This window comes from Mustela putorius, unplaced genomic scaffold, assembly GCF_011764305.1.
Source record: "Mustela putorius furo isolate JIRA1106 unplaced genomic scaffold, ASM1176430v1.1 tig00003972_pilon_pilon_pilon, whole genome shotgun sequence".
Classification (NCBI taxonomy): domain Eukaryota; kingdom Metazoa; phylum Chordata; class Mammalia; order Carnivora; family Mustelidae; genus Mustela; species Mustela putorius.
The window spans coordinates 6,119,931-6,142,132 of NW_025422115.1; the positions used below are offsets into that span (position 1 = coordinate 6,119,931).

Consider the following 22,202-nt stretch of genomic DNA (forward strand, 5'->3'; position numbering starts at 1 on the left):
AAGAAAAATCCAGAAAATGATTGGTCAGGCCCAGATGGCAAATGCAATCTTGAGCAATGGAGAGAGAAGCTGGCAAGGCCAGCAATGGGGCTAAGGAGGGGGCAAGGCCCAGTGGAGCAGGCAGGGACCTGTCCCTGGGTCAGCAAAGGCAAGATGGCAGCCCAGCCAGCCAGAGGGGAGCCCTCCCTCCAGAGTTAGGAGAGCTCCCTGTCTATCTACATCAGCTCCTTGGAAATTACCTGGGATCTTTGTAATAAACTTTTTGCTGCTAGATGGAAATGTTTATTTAAAAAGAAAAGTAGACAGCTAATATGGAGTTTACTTTAAAAATAAAGGATGCACTGTGGTTTAAAATCCTGAATTCTGCAGAACAGGGTTTAGGGGTCATCATTTTTAAATGTAACCAATTACTATAGCCAAGATATGGAAGCGACTTAGTGCCCATCGACAGATGAATGAATAAAGAAGATGTGAGATACACACACACACACACACACACACGAATACTAGTTGGCTATAAAAAAATGAAACCTTACCATTTGTGCAACATGGATGGAGCTAGAGCGCATTAAGCTAAGTGAAATAAATCAGACAGTCTAGAAAGACAAATACCATATGATTTCACTTACACATAGTGTCTAAAAAAGAAAGCAAGTGAACAAATAAAACAAAATAGAAACAGACTCACAGCTACAGAGAACAATCTGGTGGTCGCCAGAGGGAGAGGGTAGGGGTGAAACAAGGGAAGGAGAGTCAAAGGTGCAAGCTACCAGTTATTTAGTATATAAAACTTGGGGATGCAGAGTACGGCACAGGGGATACAGTTAATAATACTGTAACAACTTTATATGGTGGCAGACAGCTGCTGGATTTATTGTTGTGATCACTTCTGAATGTATGTAGATGTCCAATCACCATGTGAAACTAATCCAATTCTGTAGGTCAATTATATATCAATTTTAAAAAAAGGAAGTCATCAAGGAAATAAAACAGTAAACTTAAAATCTCCTGATATTATAGAGGAGTTTCTGCTTTTGGGCGAGTCATTGTTAAAGCTCGGTGTTGGGAAATAAGTTTTCTGAGATTTCCCACATGCGTGGGGCTAGGTGTCTCTTACTATGATTCCCACAGCACATCACGTTGCTGGAGGAATAAAGCACAATCCTCATACGATTCAGTGGCTTGGCATTTTGCTTGATTTATTAAGTCTACAATGGTGTTCTGACTTTGAGGAAATTTGTGGTATCTGTAAAGAAGAAGGTAAAGCTTGCATTTGGTCTGTTGGCCCGCTTCTATATCCTAAATACATTGTTCACATTCTTTCTCTGCCTCGTTGCCTTCCTTGAAACAAACTCCCTTCAAATCCTGAATTCTTTTCTCATGGAAATCCCAGCTCAATCCTCAAGGTCCATGTTGCCACTCCCTCCTCTAGGTCTGACCTCTAAAAAGCCTTCCTCTACTGTAACCAGCTCTACCGACACCATCTGTTCTGAATGCCCACCACGCATTGAAACATGACCATGGACTACAGGGGTAGAGGCTCATGCACCATTGGTAGAATAACTGGATGGATCCTGTGGTTTCACAAGGGACAGTCTGGTCTCCCTGATTAGCTGTTTAAGGCTAGTGACCAGGACTTCTACTTTCACTTCCCTCTTAAAATCTAGAACTTTGAATATTATTCAGCCTCAGAAACGATGAATACCCAACATTTGGATCAACATGGATGAAACTAGAGGGGATTATGTTAAGTGAAGTAAGTCAAGCAGAGAAAGACAATTATTGTACTGTTTCACTCACGTGGAACATAAGGAATAGCACGGAGGACCATAGGGGAAGGGAGCAAAATCTGAAGGGGGAGAAATCAAACCAGGGAGATGAACCATGACAGACTGTGGATCCTGGGGAAAAATCTGGGGGCTTCAGAGGGGAGGAGAGTGGAGAGGTGGAGGGAAGGAGTAACAGGGTGATGGGTATTGAGGAGGGCACGTGCTGTGATGAGCACTGGGTGTTACACTTAACCAATGAAGCGTTGAACACTGAGAAAGAGAAAGAAAGAAAAAGGAAGGAAAGAAGGAAGGAAGGAAGGAAGGAAAACAAAGGAAGAAAGAAAGGTGTTGTAAGAAGAAAGAATCAGACAGAAGCTGTTGACCAAATTTCACATCTGGTGCTAGTTTATCTAGTTACACCATGAACCCCTTTCCTTAACAGGGATTCCTGAATTTTCTCCCAATTCCAAATATACCACATGAACAACTTGAAAATGGGGGGAAAGAACAAAACAAAACAACCTAGAACTCCGCCCAGTGTAGGGCTGAGCCGCGTACAGAGAAGAGAGTTGACATAACCGTCTTCGTTGCCTGGCTGACTGACAGCTGACAGCCTGAAATTCCCTTCCCTGGCCTGAATTCCAAAGCTGACTTTCAGTAGACTCATCAGCAACCAGATTCCCAACATTAGGCCTCGTTGACCCAAATGGTTAATTGACCTAGGCGGTTTCTGGTTGCTGAGAGCTAAGCATTATGGGTCAAGAGGCAATACCACGGAGCAGAAAGAGTACCACAAAAAGAGTCTGAAGACGTGAGTGCCACAGCCCTGCCAACAGCTAGGGTACCTTGAACAAGGTCCTTTAAGAAGCCAGACCCGTAGTTTCTTATTTCTGTTTTCCCTCCCATTTCATTGAGATTTGATTGACATACGGCCCTGGAAAGGTCAAATCATTTTTCATTTCTTTCACGGGGCTAGCTCCACTCTCCTTGATTACCTCATAGCATTGGAGGGAGGATCAAACATTATTTATAAACTGTAAGGCACTATCATGTACAAGAAATTACCAGGGTCTTTCCAGTCTGATTCAGCTCCAGAGGAGAGAATTTGTCCCTGCCTGGGGACTTTATTTAAGATAAGAATCATTTGCTAGGAAAAATACATGAACAATAGTAAGAGAACAGGAAAACGTAATATGAGACCAGTGCCACCTTGTAGTGCTTTGTGGCGATGGTTTAAAGAGACTGGCCAAGCTGACATCAGTGGTAACAACATTATCCAAACTTTCAAGAGCTAAAAATCAGAGAAGCTATTTGGAAAACAAACCAGGCCATTCACATTGAGCTTCCAGTGGAAGCCTGTGATGGGAAATGATTGCTTGTTTCGAGACACCTTGAAGACTTGAGTTTATGCCCCTAACCCTCACCAGCATCAGAGCAGGATCACAGTCCCCAGGCACGTACAGGTAAACAAAGGAAGCCGTTAAAGCTTAGCCCCAGCCTCCATTTATGTGAGCGTCTGACATCAGCTCTCTAATCACTTTGTCATCGAAACAAAAAATGTCTGGTCAAAGTCACCAGGCAGTGTGAGGCCCATAAGAAATGGGCAGAAAGAAGGGACACTGTTGGTGTGTAGAATGTGGCATCAAACACAATCCACGGGCGCCTGGGTGGCTCAGTCATTAAGCATCTGCCTTCGACTAGGGTCATGGTCCCAGGGTCCTAGGATTGAGCCCCACATCCGGCTCCCTGCTCCGTGGGAAGTCTGCTTCTCCCTCTCCCACTCCTCCTGCTTGTGTCCCTCTCTTGCTGTGTTTCTCTCTGTCAAATAAATAAATAAAATCTTAAAAAAAAAAAAAAAACACAACACAACCCAGTGAATGGGCATTTGTCTGGACGTAAAGAAGAAGAAAAAAGTGAGAGCAATGACCTAGTCCACCTTTTTCACAGAAGTATTAGTTTTTGCTACCAAGGGAGTGGCAGGCGAGAATTCTACCACTGAACCACCCATGCGCCACCAAGGGAGTGACTCAAAGTATAACTAAATTCTAAAGGACGGGGAAAAAACCCATAGAACTCAAATGAAAGAAAAAATAAGTGCCATGTAGCCTCACAGCCCCCAAGGCATATTCAAAGTAGCCAGTTCTGGCAAAAATCCTACTTGGTACCCCAACTGAGGCTGACGTCTCCACTCCACCCCTCCCCTCTGCACCCCTTCCCGCTAAAACCAAGTGGGAAATCCAGAGGAATGGGCCTTCCGGTCCATGGGCATGGGGTGGGGGATCAGAGGGGGGAATGAATCAAGTGGGACAGAAAAAGAAACAACTGCCCATTCTCTGCTCTTGTAATGTGATATAATAATCGAAATATGATTGGAAACAGGTGATAAAGTCTTATGACACAGGGCTGACCTCTACCCTAAGAAAAAATAAACACCAATTTAGACATTTGTATTTTTTTTCTGGACTTCAAGATAAGTACATTCCATCTCCTACTCGTCTTAGAGAGTTCACAGCTTTGCCCCATTTTATTGAGAAGGAAACTGAAGCAGAGAAGCGACTAGCTTAAAACACCCAACGGGTGAGTGACAGGGCTGGGTCCAAACCTTCTTTGGCTCCAACGTTAGTGTTCTTTCTGAGATGACCATTCTGCTCCATTATTATAAAACTGCAGCTTTGCAAAAATCTTGACTGGCCATCTTACCAAGCTTCCTGGAATTTCTTCATCCTGCACGGCCTCTCTTGATTCCGCCGACTCCTAAACCATCTTTCCACCTGGCGCTCTGTCAAGTTACACTTCTTTGCTAGTCCGTAAATATCAGTCTGAAAAGGGATAACATGAATGAACAGGCGATAAAGAGCAGTCAGATGGGAATGCGGTCAAGCGCTATTGGGTTACCAGAGCTCGGGCGCTGGAGAGGAGACACATTCTTCGTTAGATCTGAAGCCAGTGATTTGAATTTACCTCTTTGGTTTATGGGATCACACACGCTGACACACCAAAAAAAAAAAAAAAAAAAAAAAAAGAAGAAGAAGAAGAAAAAATCCCAACACTCTGAGTTACCAAGAAACAGCAATACTCCGTAATTTAGCAGCAACCCCTACATTCGAGCTGCAGAGGTATGCTCACTCATTCAGCAAAGTTTTATCTAGGCTTCCTAGGTATCAAATCGAGTAGTAGAGTTTCAGATCAGATCCAATCTCCTCATCTTTCCTACAAGGTAACTCAAACACCAAGAGTTTTAGTAAGTTGTCCAAGACCTAAAATTAATAATAAAGTGAGGGTAAGAACTGAGGCTAATGCACTTCCTGGTCTTTCACACAATCTTAGTGATGGCTCCACCAGATAAGACAGAAAAACTCAAACAGGTGTTGACTATCACTGTCACCTTTAATCAGATGTAGAGCCCGTGTCAAACTAATCCAAAATAATTTCAATCATAAAAAAAAGTAAAGATTGTAGAATATACTATAGATGATTGCTTCTCTTCTGGGAAGCAGAACTCATTTTTAAATTTAGACATAATATGGATGATGGAGTAGCTCAAAGGTCATACACTTGAAGTTCTTCTCCTAGGGCCAGACCAAAAAGGCACATGGCTGGATGGATCAGGTCTGTTTCATGGCAGGAGCTTAAGTTATAGTCTTCAATACAGTCAGGTTTTAGAGGCTAAACCTACAGTGTTTTCAGTTGACACAAAGAAATAAGTTCTGTAAGTTTTTGAAATACCTTTACCCTTGATCCTTGATTTTCCAACACAAGTACAAGAACTATTTCCATCTCCTCTTTAGTAGGAAAATAAAATGGCATCAAACTGACCCTCAGCTTCAGTGTGGACAAGATAGGCAGGAGCTGTGGACGCAGCAAACAGAAAAGCCCCTTCTTGTTCCAGAAAGGCATCTGTGAGCCAGTTCTGGCCGGTGGCTCCCAGAGGGAAAGTGCACACCCAGAATCTTAATGGGACATTGCTAACGGGTTCTAAATCTTGACTGGTGCCTCTAAGTAGATTAAGCCAATCGTGGACCAACATTGCAAGGGCCGAATAAGGCCTGCCTGGTGGTTGTACACCCCAAGGTCTGGGACCAGTCACACAGTTTCCCCTGTGTTATTGTGCAGAGTTGCCCTAATTGTTCAGGCCCACAGTGTTAACAGTCGATAAAATTCATAAAGCAGATCTGACACTGAAGACTGGCAAAGGCCTAATTGCAGGTTCTCTGTACCTCCTAAATTGCTACCTATTATTTAACCAGCAAGAAGGAAAGCAGAACAAAACAAAAACAGGATATCGCCCATATGATAGTCTGTTTCCTCCCGAATACCTACTCTTACAGGCCGAGGGTTCACGGGCTGATGTCTGGTCGTTGTTTTGTTTTTGTTTTTGTTTTCTGTGCTTTTGAGAAGACTGAATTGTCAACCACTTATTGCTGCCTCCTTCTTGCAAGCATTGTGCTAGTCCCTGGGGAACTAAATGAATCATAACACGGACATGGGCCAGGAAGGGAGAAAATAAAACAAAGAATTCTAATGAAACCCCACGAGTGCTAAGATAGGGGAAGAGCAGGACACCATGGGACCTACGCCTGTGGAGACCTTCTAAAAGTTCCACATAGGCTGGACCCTGAAAAATGCCTCAGAGAAGGAGAGGATAGAGAAGGGACACGTCCTAGATGAGGGGCCAGCGCGTGAGGTCGTCTGCAGGTGAGCGCAGGGGTGTGCAGGGAACACCTGGGGAACAGAACGAAGTCTGGCAGGGTAGAGCCCTATGAAGAGGAGGGGAGGAAAGTCATGGCTAGGCTCACATCAAGGGGTGCTTTGTCTGGGATTTATCTTGGGGGTGGCAGGGCGTTGGCCCTGATAAAGTCCCCCTCCAGCAGTGTGGACCGATGGAAGGAGCAGGAGTATGTCTGGAGTTGGACACTGCATTCACTTTGCCCTTGTGTCCCAGGCCTTTGTTCTCACAACCCTGGAGGTCTGGATTCACTAACCCACACAGCTCATCACACTCCCTCATGGGAAGCAGTTCCATTTTATGATCCCATCATTTCTATAGATATCTGCTTAATAAATGCATCTAGAAATAGCACTCAAACATGATTTGAAGTAATTTATTTTCTCTTTCGGAGCGCAGATGTGTCTGGTTGAATGTCAGTCTTGACAATACTGGCTTCATTCGCTATACTCTTATTGGGATAGAAAACCTCTTGGAAACAAAAGTCTCTGGAAGTAATTTCTAATCAACACATAAAACAAGCATTTATCGAACACCTACAATGCACAGAAAATCGTGCAAGATGTTATGTTGGTATTTCTTTAACTGTCAAATGGCTCTTTTCTCTTCACAGCAGGGAAACTTGATAGAGACCAAATTTCCTAATTTTAGGTTTCCTAGAAAGCTGACCTGAAGCTTTTGCTATAGAAACATGTCAAGTAACTGAGAGCATAGCACTGTTCTTCATGGTTTATATGCGGTATTACCCGGGTACAGTATTTTCAAACAGAAAGAGAGAAAAATAAGGCCCCGAATTTTTCATAAACTGGCTAACTAATTTCACTTTTGAAAAATGTGAAATGATCTTGGGTATTTATTATCACCAGTGGTAAGAGCAGCGTTGAAATGAACATGAGCTGTCCTTTAGGGCACATGGAAATAAAGACCATGTGGAAATGGCTTGTCAGAATCTCCTCATTTTAGGAAAAGAACAAACAAGGAAGTCCAGTGCAAAAGCTGAGGGCAGAAGTCACAGACAGTGCTGGCAAGCTGTGAGCAATTCTGGACCCGATGCTTCACGTGACATGATCTGACCTCCACGTGAGCCCACCAGATCCATGATAGAAATGGTCATTGTAGACACAACAGAATTCAGCAAGTAAAGTTTGGCACCCTTAAAAATCTCTCTATCCTAAACCATGCTAGAGCATACTCTTGACTTTTATAATGACCAGTGGTCACTATCGGTATTCATCATAGAGGGTGTCTGCCATATTGGGAAGAGTTTTTATTTCATCTCTCATTTAAACGATGATGAAAATGAAACTAGGCCTGCCAGGGCATTATTTTTTTTTATAACTATTTGATTAAAACCTTTTTTTGTGGGATACCTGGGTGGCTTAGATGGTTAAGCATCTGCCTTCGGCCCAGGTCATGATCCCAGGGTCCTGGGATTGAGTCCCACATTGGGCTCCCTGCTCAGCAGGGAGCCTGCTTCTCCCTCTGCCTCTGCCTGCCACTTCCCCTGCTTGTGCTCTCTCTCTTTCTCACTGGCAAATAAAATTAAAAACAAAACAAAACAAAAGCTTTTGTGTGTGTTATGTAAAGATTCCCCATGCTACACCATTTCAAGAAGTGCCTCTGGTATTGCGGAGAGAACTCTGACTTTCCTGGGGAGTAGGCAGGAGCACGGCACATTCTAACCGTGTGGATAAAATAATGTGCGCGACTCATGACAGCCACCCAGTGAACACTTTCCTAATGTGCGTGATGTATATCGATGGAACCATAATCATAAGAAGTGTCAGGTACTGGCTACTCTGCCTTAACAGTCAGTGGTCTCCTGTGGAAGGATCCTTTGTATGTATCCCACCCCCCAAAATTTAATTTTCTTTTTTTTTTTTAAAGATTTTATTTATTTATTTATTTGACAGAGATCACAAGTAGGCAGAGAGGCAGGCAGAGAGAGAGAGGAGGAAGCAGGCTCCCTGCTGAGCAGAGAGCCCGATGCAGGACTCGATCCCAGGACCCTGAGATCATGACCTGAGCCGACGGCAGCGGCTTAACCCACTGAGCCACCCAGGTGCCCCCAAAATTTAATTTTCATCTTTATACCAAAATTATGGCATTGATTACTAGTGTTGAACACTGTAGCTGAATATAATTATTCAACTATGGGGCTGCCTGGGTGGCTCAGTGGGTTAGGCCTCTGCCTTCAGCTCATGTCGTGATCTCAGGGTCCTGGGATTGAGTCCCGCATCGGGCTCTCTGCTGGGCAGGGGGCCTGCTTCCTCCTCTCTCTCTCTGTGATCTCTCTCTGTCAAATAAATAAAATCTTTAAAAAATAATAATAATAATTCAACTATGAATATTGGTTATTTTGTAATATTTCTGTGTCATTTTATACTATGCTTGGAACAGTGTATAACTTGTCAATAGAGGGGAAATAAATCCAAATGAGTCAAATCATTTGATGGTCAACAGGAACAGGTATCTTACACAGATGATGTAAGCCACAGGTAACTGAGACATTAAGAAAGGAGTTTTTTGTTGTTGTTTTTTTTAATCTAAAAACAAAGAACTTGTACTTACTTGAGATGGTTGCCTTGTGGAATGTTTGAAAAAGTTCTCTAAGACAGTATTTGGTGTAATCTTCTTTCGAACTTCCTCTTTAATGCCAAATGATTTTGCTAGAGGCGTAGCAATAAACCTACAAAATATGAAAGAAAGTCCAAAATCTGAGAATGAACCCACAAGAACACCAGAAAACTCAAGCCATAACTTTTGATTCCAGATGAAGGATCAGCCATTGGGTCATGTTGTCCTTGGGCGACCTACAGCCAACCTCTGCCTTGCAAAGAAGTTCAAGAAGAGAAAATGTTGAGACCATTTACACAAGCAATAACTTAAAAAAAAAATACTTGCCTGTTAAAAATCCACTTATGTAAATGCAAATATATTTATATATGAGATCCTGAAATTGGGGTAAGCCATTTCACTTAAGAGTTTCATTTTAAGGCTCCAAGAGATTAAAATGAGTAATAATCTGGTTATTGAAAGTTTTACTTGGTGATACTGTCTTAGAGAATTACTATGTTCCTATTTGAAGTTCTAACTTATGAAAAAGTGGTCTGACTCCTGGGTAAAGATCAAGGAGTGGGATTGGTGGGATATGACAAGTATACATTTAACTTGATAAGAAACTGGCAAACTGTTTTCGGGGGCAGGTGGCACCACTTTGCATTCCTGCCAGTAATGGGCCAGAGTTCCAGTTACTCCGTATCCCTGCCAACACTTGGTATTACAAGTTCTTTTAATCTCAGCAATTTTACCGGGTGTGTTCTGGTTTTCACTGATTTTCTACTCTAATCTTTATAATCTCCTAACTTTTGCTTGCTAGATGTTTAGTTTGCTCTTTTTTCCCCCTAGTTTCTGAAGGTAGAAGTTTATTGATTCGAGATCTTTCTTCTTTTTTAATATAGGTATTTTCAGGTATAAATTTCCTTCTAAGCACCATGTTACATCTCCTAAGTTTTGACATTGTGTTTTCTTTGTCATTCATCTTAAAGTTTACTGTGATTCCTCCTTTGACCCATTGGTTATTTAGAAGTATGCTGTTCAATTGCCACATATTTGCTCATTTCCCAATTTCTGTGTGTTACTGACTTTTAATTTCATATCATTGTGACTGGAAAACACACCTGGTAAGATTTGCATTTCTTTAAGCTTATTGAGACTTGTCTCATGGTCTAAAGAATGTTCCTTGTGCATATGAGAAGAATGTGTCTTCTCTTGTCATTGGGTGCCATGGTCTACAGATGATGTTAGGTCTACTTGGTTTATAGAGCTGATTGAGTCTTCTATGTCCGTATTAATCTATCCCCCCCAATTATCCATTATTAAAAGTGAGATATTCACATCCACAACTATTTTTTGAGTTGTGTATTTCTCCCTTCAATTCTGTCAGGTTTTGCTTCATGAATTTTGGAGCTTTGATGTTAGGAACATATATGTTTATAATTATTATGTCATCTTGATAGATTTATCCTTTTATGTTATAAAATGTTCTCTTTTCCAGTAACAGTTTAAAAGTCTATGAAAACCTAAATTGCCTGATATTAGTATACAGACACTCCATCTCTCTTTTGGTTACTGTTTGCTTGGTATTATCTTTTCCCATAATTTTACTGTCAACCTATTTATGTCCTTGAACCTCAAGTGTGTTTCTTACAGAAAGCATACAGTTGGATCGTGTATTTTTTAAAAGATTTTATTTATTTATTTGAGAGAGAGAGAGCAGGGGGAAGAGCAGAGGGAGAAGGACAAGCAGTCTCTGTCCTAAGCATGGAGCCTGATGTAGGGCTCGATCTCACAACCTGAGATCTTGACCTGAACCAAAATCAAAAGTCAGACACTTAACCAACTGAGCCACCCAAGAACCCCAGATCATGTATTTGTATCCATCTCTCCTATTTATGCCTTTCAGTTGCAATATTTAATCTATTTACATTAATGCCAATTACATTTAATTACTGATAAAACAGGATTTTTATGTCTGCTATTTTGTTATTTGTTTTTTATGTATCTTATGTCTTTGTTATTTCTCTATTTGGTAAGTTTTCTTTTGTGTTAAATATTGTCTAGTGTAGCTTTTTAATTCTCTCTCTTCCTTAAAATATTTTTCTTCAACTTTTTAAAAAAGATTTATTCATTTTAGAGAGACAGAGTGAGCACAAGCAGGGGGAAGGGCAGTGGGAGAGGGAGAAAGTGAGAGAATCTCAAGCAACTCCATGCTAAACATGGAGCCTGATGAAGGATTTGATCTCATGAGATCTTGACCTGAGTCAAAATCAAGAGTTGGATGTTCAGCTGACTGAGGTACCCAGGTGCCCCAAAATATTCTTTTAAAATAATTTTCATAGTGGTTAACCTAGGGATTATAATTAACATCTTCATGCATAACATCCTAGTTCAGATTAATACCAAAATAATTTCAGCAATATAAAAAAACTCCATTACCTCCTTGTTCTGTGCTATTAATGATAAAAATCATATATTTATAAATTGTGTTTTCATTAACACAGATTCATAATTACTTTTTGATGTAGTTGTGGTTTAAATCAGACAGAAGAGAAATGTGTTACAAACAAAAACCGTGTGTATACCTTCTTTTTATTTCTTATATAGGTGACTTTACTCGTGGTGCTTTTTATTTCTTCATATGGATTCAAGTTACTGTCTCATGTCCTCTAATTTCAGCCTGATTTAAAGTCTTTATCTAAGGATACCTGGGTGACACAGTCAGTTAAGTGTACGATTCTTTTTTTTTTTTTTTAATATTTTATTATTTATTTTACAGAGAGAGATCACAAGCAGGCAGAGAGAGAGGAGGAAGCAGACTCCCCGCCGAGCAGAGAGCCCGATGCGGGGCTCGATCCCAGGACCATGGGACCATGACCTGAGCCGAAGGCAGAGGCTTTAACCCACTGAGCCACCCAGGCGCCCCAAGTGTACAATTCTTGATTTCAGCTTGGGTCATGATCTCAGGGTTGACACTGAGCTCTGAATTGGGCTCAATGCTGTGCATGGAATCTGCTTGGGATTCTCTTTCTCCCTCTCCTTTTTCCCCTCCCCTGTTCACACATACTCTCTCTCTCAAAAAAAAAAAAAAATAGTTAAAAAATAATGAAGTCCTTATCTAATAAGGCCAACATCTTGGTTTTGTAAGGGACATTTTCCTTACAAAAAGGGGACTACTTTTTCCTTGAATGGACCACACTTCTCGTTTCTTTACGTGCCTTATAATTTTTGTTGAAAATTGGACATGTTAAATAATATAATGTGGCAAATCTGAAAATCAGATTATCCCTCTCAGAGTTTCTTGGTTTTGTGGTTTGTTATCATTGTCCATTTGTTTGTTTCATTCCTTGTTTGAAATGATCTATTCAGTCTGTATTCTTTGTCATGTTTGGGCACTGAAGTCTCTATTGGGTAGCTTAAGTGTCACCTAATGACTAGACAGAGATTTCCTTAAATGCCAGGAACCAATAAGTCTCCCAGTCTTTGCCAAAGAGCTCTGCCTACATTTTGGGGCAAACCTTCAACACTCAGCTAGGCAGTTGCCAACTTTGCCTTAGCCTTCACTTCCTCTTTGCACAGAGCCCCAAGATCATCCAGAATTGAGAGCTAAGGGCCTTCTCATATCTTTTCTGGGCATGTGGAGAGCCCTGGGAATACCCAAAGTTTTACAAATTCAAGTGTCCTTCTGATTTCCAAGAATATGTCAGAGCTTATCAAAGTCTGCTATGGACATCTTATTTTCTAGTTTTTCTTTTTAAGTGTTCTGGTTAGTCTATTATTTGACCCAATTGTTACTGACAACCTCAGGTAGTTCCAAAGTTAATCAATTGCCTCTATGTGTTTTAGACAGGCATCTTCAGGGAAAAGGCTTTTCTGACTCAGGTCAAATAAAGACTCAGGTCAAATAAAGTACTGGCTTCTCTGGAACCACAAGAGAGGTCAGATAATGACATTTCTCTGGTAATGATGCTCTGTTTTGCTCCCTTCAATGGCTGCCAGGATACCAGTTTCCACTGAAATTGAGGACTGTTGGGGTTAAAAAAAATATTTTATTTATTTATTTATTTGACAGACAGAGATCACAAGTAGACAGAGAGGCAGGCAGAGAGAGAGGAGGAAGCAGGCTCCCTGCTGAGCTGAGAGCCCTATGCTGGGCTTGATCCCAGGACCCTAGGATCATGACCTGAGCCGAAGGTAGAGGCTTTAACCCACTGAGCCACCCAGGCGCCCTGACTATTGGGTTTTTAAAGCTATCATAGAGGTGGACAGGGCAGGATAGGAATAGGGCAAGTTAAAATGTCACAGAGTTTATTGTTCTTTCCAAGACTCAGCTGTTTTTCTTAAATAACAATCCTTGGATTGCTGCTAACCTTTGGTTAATTGTGAATTTTGAAAAGTTGATTTTGACCATTTTTGCTAGTTTTCTGATTGCTTTTAAGGAAGAGAGAATATTTGGAGATCCTTACTCTGACATTTTTGTTAATTTCTGGGGTATAGTGGTTTTAATTTGCATTTTGCTAATGACTAATGATGTTGGACACCTTTTCATGTGTTTACTTGCCATTTATATATCTTTGGTGAATTATTTACTCAAGTATTTTGTCCATTAAAAAAATTAAGTTATTTCTTTGTTTATCATTAAGTTAAAGTTTTCTTTATATATACTGAATTTAAGTCCCTCATCAGAGACATGTTTTGCAAATATTTTTCTCCCAGTCTGTGGCTTGTCTTTTCATTTTATTTATACTTTTTAAAACAACCTAAGGCATTTTTGCATATTGCATAATTCACCTTTTCCAAGTATACTATTCAGTGATTTTTTTTAAGTAAAATTACCAAGTCATAGAATCATCACCACAAATCAGCTTTAGAAGATTTTCATCATCTCAATATAATCCCTCATGCATATTTATTGTCAATTCTCTTCCCTCTCACCCCTTTCCCCAGGCAATTGCTAATCTGTTTCATCTTTATAGCTTTGTCTTTTTAGGATATTTAATATAATGGAATCATACAATAATATGTGGTTTCTTGCGGCTGGCTCTTTCATTAGCTTAATGTTTTTGAGGTCCATTCATGTTTTGAGATATATTTGGAGTGAGCTCCTTTTTATTATTGAATGGTAATTCATTGTATGGGTATGCATACATTAACAATGTCTTTTGAAGAGCAAACACTTTTAGCAATTTACCAAGGGAAATAAAAGCATGTGCCTGTACAAGCTCTTATACTCAAATATTCATAGCAACTTTATTCATAATAGCTAAAAACTATAAACAATTCAAACTCCCAACAACTAAAGGATAAATAAATGGTGGTATGTCAATATGTTGACAGACTACCCAGCAATGACAAGGTATCACTGATACACACAACAACATGAAAACAATCTCCAATGAGTTACGTTAAGTGAGAGAAGCTGGGCACAAAAGACTGTGATCTACATGATTCCATTTGTAAGAATTGAAAAGGCAAATTAGGCTGACAGAAAGCATATCAGTGATTGTGAAGAGCTAGTAGGTAGGGAGAAGATGAACCAGACAGGGTATAAGAGAGTTTCTCAGCTGGTGGAAATCTTCTACATCATAATTGTGGTGATGGTTACTCCACTGCATACTTGTGCCTAAATGCACCAAATTTTGGATGAACTTTATCGTATGTAAAGCATACCTCAGTAAAGCTGATGTTTAAAAAGATTTAGTTATTTATTTTAGAGAGGGGGGGGAGCTAATGGAGGCAGGGGATGGGCCAAGGAAGAGGGAGAGAGAAATCTAAGTGTAGTCCATGCTGAGTGCAGAGCCCAACGCAGGGCTTGACCTCATGACTTTGAGATCATAAGATCTTAAGATCCTGAGATTCCAAGAGTTGGAAGCTTAACCTATTGCACCACCCAGGTACCCCTAAAGCTGATTTTAAAAAATAATGATATGACTCTATTCTTTCTCCAGTTGTAACAAAGGCTCTATCTCTTGCCAGGTCAGTCTATTTTAGTACTTACTCAGAGGTTTCTGTGCTTAATTAAATGCCACAAATTCCAGTTATGAATGATCATTTATCCCTTCAATTCATTTTTTTATAACCATGGGAGTTGAATAAAATTTTTTCTAAAATAATTTGATAAAATAAAGCCAATCCAACTTCCAGATGGACTAAGTTTTCCTGGAAATGGCCCATACATTTCAGAGACATATAAAAACAAACTATGCACCAGATGTACATAGAGCAATGTGGATAGATCATAAAACATAGGGCTGCATTTAATAAAAGAAGAAACAGAGTAAGGTCTTATCACCACACCATTATGTCAACTAACAATATGTATGCTTTATGTTTATACACATGTTTTACTGGGTCATACAAATAAAAAGCCATCAACGACATTAGAACCCAGCAGGCAGGAATGTAACTAGGAAAAGGGGATAAAAGGTAATTAATGAAAAAGTTAATTCGAATCACTCAAAAAGAGGTCTTATGCAGACCAGAGAGCATGCTATGATTTGAGGATTATGATTAATTAATTCCCCTTTGCATAAAATGTCCAAATCAAACAAAAATGAAGATGTCCTTAAAACTAACAAAATCTCAAAAAAAACATTTGACAAAGTTTTGGATAAATAATGGAATTGGTTCATTTATTCAACCTACTAGTTATGAAAATTTTTAGTGGGGAAACACTCATTGTTCTTACCAATTGAATAACACAAATACAGCATGCTTTAATATTGTAGTGTTCTCAGTCATAGTCACTCATTTGTCTCTCAAATGTCAGAAATGAAATACTTAGGAAGAATTTAAAAAGCAAAGAGGAATTGAGCCAAAAAAAGATTTATGCAGTAAGGGAATACAACCAACCTCAAAGCCAAAGAAAGTATAACATTCCCTTTTAGAGGATCATGTGGGAGATTCGTATATGGTTCAGTATACTGAATGGATAAATACATGTTGTCCATAGTATACTTGCTGAAATCAGGAACACATCTATATTCAAATCATTAATTTAAACAAAAAAGAGAACTGTGGTCTTATTTGTTAAGATGCTTAGGCCTCAAAGACAGAAATAACATTTTTTATGAAAAACAGGAAATATATAAATATAGTTTTCTATTTCAGGATTATCCTTCCTTTTCAAATAAATCTGGAAAAATCAACCATTTTATCTAATGTAACTGTAAATAATTATGAACTGGTACATAATTTAAAAATCTCTTTTGAAAAAGGAAAAAAGAAAGGAGTATAATAAATACTTGATAAACTGAACTGAAAGAGAAGGGAAATGACAGGTCTTAACTCTAGAAGGAGATTAACTTGCCTGAACTTTCATTTTATGGATATGGAATATAAAAAAAAATGTCCAAGAGGAAGAAAAAAGAACGTGAACTTCTGCTCCCATGTAAATGGTTCACAGTTAGGTTAATTACCAAAGAACGAGTCTCTTAGGTTTGCTACTATTGCAGAATTGAGCCTTCAGATGGCCCCATTCCGACACCCAGACAGCCCCCTCTTCATCTAACACTTCATCAGTTCCTTGTGAGCCAAAAGCCTATTGCAATCCCAGACCTCCACCTCCCTATTTTTTTCCAATATTCTTTTATAGAATAAAAAGAAAGCAGCCCTAGGCAAATATTAAGCATGTGAAGTTTAAACACTTCTCCTAAACAGAAATAATAGCCCACTGCCATAAGATCGATTCCTAGGTCCTACAGATTCAAAGGCTCTTTGAACAGAGTTTAAAAGATTTTATTTATTTATTTGACAGAGATCACAAGTAGCAGAGAGACAGGTTGAGAGGGGGAGGGAAGCAGGCTCCCCGATGAGCAGAGAGCACTATGTGGGACTTGATCCCAGGACCCTGAAATCATGACCTGAGCCAAAGGCAGAGGCTTAACCCACTGAGCCACCAGGTGCCCCTGAACAGAGTTTAATCAGGGGATTTTATGTGAAAGAACAAAATATTTGAAGCAATGTAAGTCTCAGGTAACATTAAAGTCTAATGTGCATATTTTGAAATTATGTCAATTTAGGACACTTAGTAACTCTCATAAATTGTGACAGATCGGTCATCCCACCCTCCGTTCTTTGCAGAATGAGGACATGTTATTCCATCATGAGCTTATGCTGCTCAGTGAAAATGGTAGAAAAACTTAAGTGTACTCAGTGCACAACTAAATAAAAGGAAAAAGATCACCTTTTGATTGTACCACCTTCACCCCTGCCTTGAACCATTCTGGGACCATAATTTACTCTGAGATGTAAATGTGTTTATTACACAAACATCTAAATCTGAGTGGCTTAGATCTCATACAATCATACTTCAGACACATAGAAGAATGCATAGAAGAGTCCAGATAAGTAGTTAGAAAGTGTTATTCTAGGCTCCCCCCTACCCACCCTGGCCAACAACAACAACATACATACACATATACCTAAATATTTATATACGCCATAAAACTTATAAGGAAAAGTAATCCTAAATACAAAGCAAATGTCAGTCACTTTCAAATGATCTCCTTTCTTCTTCATCAATTCTCTCTCTGCTCTTGCTTTTCTAGGAAAGGACATCACTCCCTGATCTTAAATGGCTGCTGGCTAGTACTAAAGGATAAAATGAGTCACCCAAATTACAACTACTGGTCACTTCATAGAATGAGAAGGTATAATATAAACAGAGTCTAGGACAAAAGAAGAAAGCTCTCTTGTATAAATATAACACAGGATATGCTGAAACCCAGTGTCAATTTTACATGAATTTTTAAGGTAGTTCAGAAAATTACACATTTACTAGACTTCTTTAAGCTATGTTTTCTATATTCCCAAGAGACATTAGTTAACTCTCGTCTGCCATCAGGAGTATTTCACTGTGAAAGTCCAAGAAGTACGGTTTTAACAAGAGAATAAAAAACCACCACCCCTGAGCCTGATATCATGGCATGTTGGTTCAAGAACCATATATATCCCTTGAATAGATCACTTACCTCTTATTTTCTTGACTGAAATCATATCACTTGTGATTTTATATACATATATACTCAAATGCAAGGTGTGAATAATATTTTATTTATGACGTATGTGGTTTAATCTAATGCACTTGAAAAAGATATAAATGTATGCTTCAAAAGGCATAATCTTCCTCCCCAGTTAAATTTTCCTTATTTCTATTGCATTCAAAGAGATATGAGGCTAGTGGACTGACACGTGGTTTTCTGTAGTGTCACAGAATGGAAAAAGCTAAGGCTGAGTTATTGGGAGTTAAAGCTACATAAGAAGACTAGAAAAATGACATAGAGTATCCTCAATCACTTGGGAAGAAGCAAGAATGGTCCTAGGAGTTACAAGAGAATTGGATTCCTTCCTGATGGTTGTTGGAGCAGCCTCGGCCAAGGCAGAACAAGTTGGTCCTCCACAGCTGTGCTGCTTTGGGAACCAAAAGAGTTTTCTAGTTCACTGTCTTGATCACAATGTAAAAAAATGGAGCTGTCCACTGAGAAGCAGGCAATCTGCAGTGCAAATAGGTAGAGGACCCGGAAGCCAAATTCAAGGATCACCACACACCATGCAAGAGAAGCAAGTATTTCAAGATAGTAGAAAGTGACTTGCTAATTTAGAAGGGCAGTGGCAAAATTCTACTTTATTTATGCATTCTTTGACAAATCTAAACATGGAACTAGAAAACAGAATTCGTGGTAAAAAAAAGTAGAGCATTTTCAAATGTTCCCAACTCGAGTTTAAGTGGTATCCAGGGGCTTCTTCTTTCTCTCAATAACAATAGCACATTGTTGGCTCAAGAGAAGTTGCTATTTGCACAAAAACCTTTTGGAGAGTCCATGAAACAGAGTTGCTCAAACGAACTCTTGAGATAAGGACCCTGCAAATGGTTATAAACATATGATCTGCATTACAGTTAGTCTTGGACAAAATGATCTTTATCAAATTTTGTCTTAAGTTTTTCCAACTCTGACATTCAAATATTCTTTTTGCTCCAAAAAGTTAATGTGCTAATAACAGTTTTTTGAAATAGAGACAACTATAGAGATTATAGATGAACATTTATCTTCTGTTATCATAACACGAGTATAGTTTTAATAAAAAAGGCTGAAGTAATATCTCTTTCAATTAAGTTAAGAAAAAGAAAAGAAGTTTACTTTTTCTGAGAAAGCAAATTGGTATTTTTCTCTTTGATTTCCTTATACTTTGGAATGAAAGGCTGCTATTAAAACTTTCAATAAACCTTTAAAATAAACTATGCTATAAAGCAAATATTGTTAGGTCTTTAATGAAACATTTTTTGCTATTTTATAGGCATTCTAAAATGATAATGTATCCCTTAGACACAGAATCTTCTAGCATTGCCTTTCTGGGAGTGTACTGTATATATTTTGTCAGATAGCATGGTATGTGGGTTCCCACACCATCAATGACACTAACAAGCTCTGTGTTATTTAACCTCCCTTGATCTCAGTTTTCCCCACTGTGAAACTAACACACTTAAGAAGACTGTGTTCCTAATTTTTATGTGTTCAACTTCTAAATCATGTTAGGTGTACATACAATTTGTAGAACTTCCCCAGATGTAGCCCATTAGTGCCCTCCTTTGAACAACAGATTACTGAAAGTTCTTACCAAGAGTCCAGGATTCCAGAGTTGGGGCAAAGAAGAGGCATGGGAGGGAAGGACACGCAGGTCCTACTTACTTTTCAAAGAAATGTCTAATGATCAGCAAGCCAAAAGCATATGGGATTGTCATGTACAAATGAGAGGGTTTTACAAAGACGAGTCCATCGTGATCTTCAAGATCTGACCACTTGATTGTTGGAGGAAGCCAGAATCTTTCCAACCAAAACCATTCTTTAAACGTCTGAAACATTCTAGAGAGATGGAAAAAGAATCTGTTAGACGTGTGAAACAAATACTTAAAGTTCAAATAACATTGAGTATTATTTCTTGAAATACCCAAGCCTGCGAGATTTGAAAACAAGGCAAAAAGGAATCCTATTTGTCAGTGGGTTTTCAGACACTTTATTGCATTAAAGAAGAATTACCCTGCTCATATTCTCAGAACAATATTGGCTATGGCATGGCCAACTAAAGTTTAACATACCAAAGTTTAACATACCACTTTCGGCACAATGTATGTTAATATTATGAGTATGTATCTTCCTCTTCTATCATTCTTTGGTATGAAAAATCATTTAACAATAATCTCTATAACTTCACCATGCCCAAAGTCAACCTCATGAAAGCTTCAAGTATGTATAAGTCTACAGTAGTATCCTAAGAACTTCTCTAGGAAATAAAGAACAAGTATATTTAATTTCATATTATAGTAAGTCCAGATTCGTCCATGTCAACAAATACCTACTGGGATTCTATTATTTATCAATCACTGTGCTAGCACTTGAAAACACAAAGAAAATGGCATTCTTGCCCTAAGGACCTTACAGACTGTGGTCAAGGCCAGCCTGAATACCTAGATGATTTTGACATACCTTAGGTACAATAAATAGATATGGGGTACAGTGGGAGCAAAATGATGGACACTGAACCCAGCCGGGAAATGCCAGAGAAAGATCACTGGAGCAGTAGATCATTGATGTCCTGAAGAGTTAGTGAGATAAACCAGGCAAAGGCAGGAACACAGGGAGGAGAGAATAGAAGTGCTAAGGAGGGAAAGTGCTATAATCAAGTAACCAGAAACACAGAAGAAAACAGGATTAGATGTTCTAGTCTCATTGTTGAAGCCTGAATGATTTTTAGTCTTGACATTTTGAACTTGAGGATGTTTTGATGTCATCTTTTAATAGTCAATCAGAGAAAGGAATCACAATGTCCTCAGATTCACAATAGGGAGGTTGAAGTATGGGTGTGGTGGGAGTGGGGTAAGGACCAAGAGAGCAGGAAGGCTCTATCAGGGATGAGGGTCAGAGGGTAGGGTCCTGACATTGCAGATTTCCACCTCCAGATGACAACAAATACCAGAGCTTGGACCCTGGTCCCCTTCAGAAAAATCTATACCACAAGCAACAGCTGATAAGATAACTCCTTGCTTTGCTTTGCCCCCATCCGCTATTAAAAATGGACTCAGCCCAAAGTAGCACTACCTCAGTCATACCCACACCTGCAAGGCTTGTGTGCAGAAAGAGAAGGGCTGCCTTCTTTTTCATGTGTTGTTCATTTCATTATAATTTCTACTCTGGGGGAGTCCCATTAAGACAGTTGCAAATTTGTGCAAATATGGTGGAATGAAGATAATCAAGAAAGACTTGTTGAATACTTCCTATCAGGCTTTGGGGCCACAGAAAGGAAAGGGGGTGATCCTGGACTCAGGAAACTTACGAGTGAGCCAGGACTTATGTGGATCTGAACTCAAGAGGAGGCAAGGAGAGCAAGTGAAAGAGTTGTCAGGAAGGGAGAATCACACACGTTGGTAAGGGAACTAGGGATTCAAGTTCAGTTGCCTGGGCCACCTGATGTAACGGACTGAAAGAAGAGATGAAGAGAGGAAATCTGTTTTGAGTGCACAGCCAGATAGAGGCCAAAGCCTATTCAACTTCCTACAGATTTCAGAAACCAACTCTGGCCATGGGAGGCTCCCTGTCATCGGCAAGTCTTGGCCTTGACCCTCACTACATCAGAACGAGCTACACCTGCAAGGGCAAAGATATTTTCTCCTTAAAGTTCCACCTCAGCATGTTCATTACTTGATTCGCTCCAAATTTGATAGTATAGGGCTCAGGGAACAAACAGCAAGGGTGATGAGTTAGTTTTTCTCTTGCTATTGGTATAGTATTTGTTACAAAAAAAAAAAAATAGTTTGCTCACTCCTAAAATGCCACTCCAGGCAGCACAGATCCTTTTGTCCAGAATGAAATATAACTAAATAAATAGCTAAATAATGTCCTTGTGTATCATACACAAGCAATGAGTCAAGATCTTGAAAGCCATAGTAATGCTAATATTCCACAGCCTAAAACATTTAAAGTGAAATAGAAAGAATACAGAAGTTGAGGGTGGGCCCCTGGAAAATGTAGTTTCAGACGGAGAAAAAAAATAAATCTCAGGGGCGCCTGGGTGGCTCAGTGGGTTAAGCTGCTGCCTTCGGTTCAGGTCATGATCTCAGGGTCCTGGGATCGAGTCCCGCATCGGGCTCTCTG

At 39.5% G+C, this 22,202-nt stretch overlaps 1 protein-coding gene across 2 annotated transcripts in view; it reads right to left on the minus strand.

Moving 5' to 3' along the window:
• Positions 1 to 22,202, minus strand: part of CERS3 (ceramide synthase 3) — a 106,885-nt gene that overhangs the window by 51,594 nt on the left and 33,089 nt on the right. For both annotated transcript variants that reach the window (XM_004759830.1, XM_045070704.1), the window contains exons 3-5: positions 19,743 to 19,916; positions 9,067 to 9,184; positions 4,470 to 4,588 (exon numbers count right to left, since the gene is read on the minus strand). In XM_004759830.1, the coding sequence (XP_004759887.1) occupies positions 4,470 to 4,588; positions 9,067 to 9,184; positions 19,743 to 19,916 (411 nt within the window). The remainder of the gene's footprint in view (positions 1 to 4,469; positions 4,589 to 9,066; positions 9,185 to 19,742; positions 19,917 to 22,202) is intronic.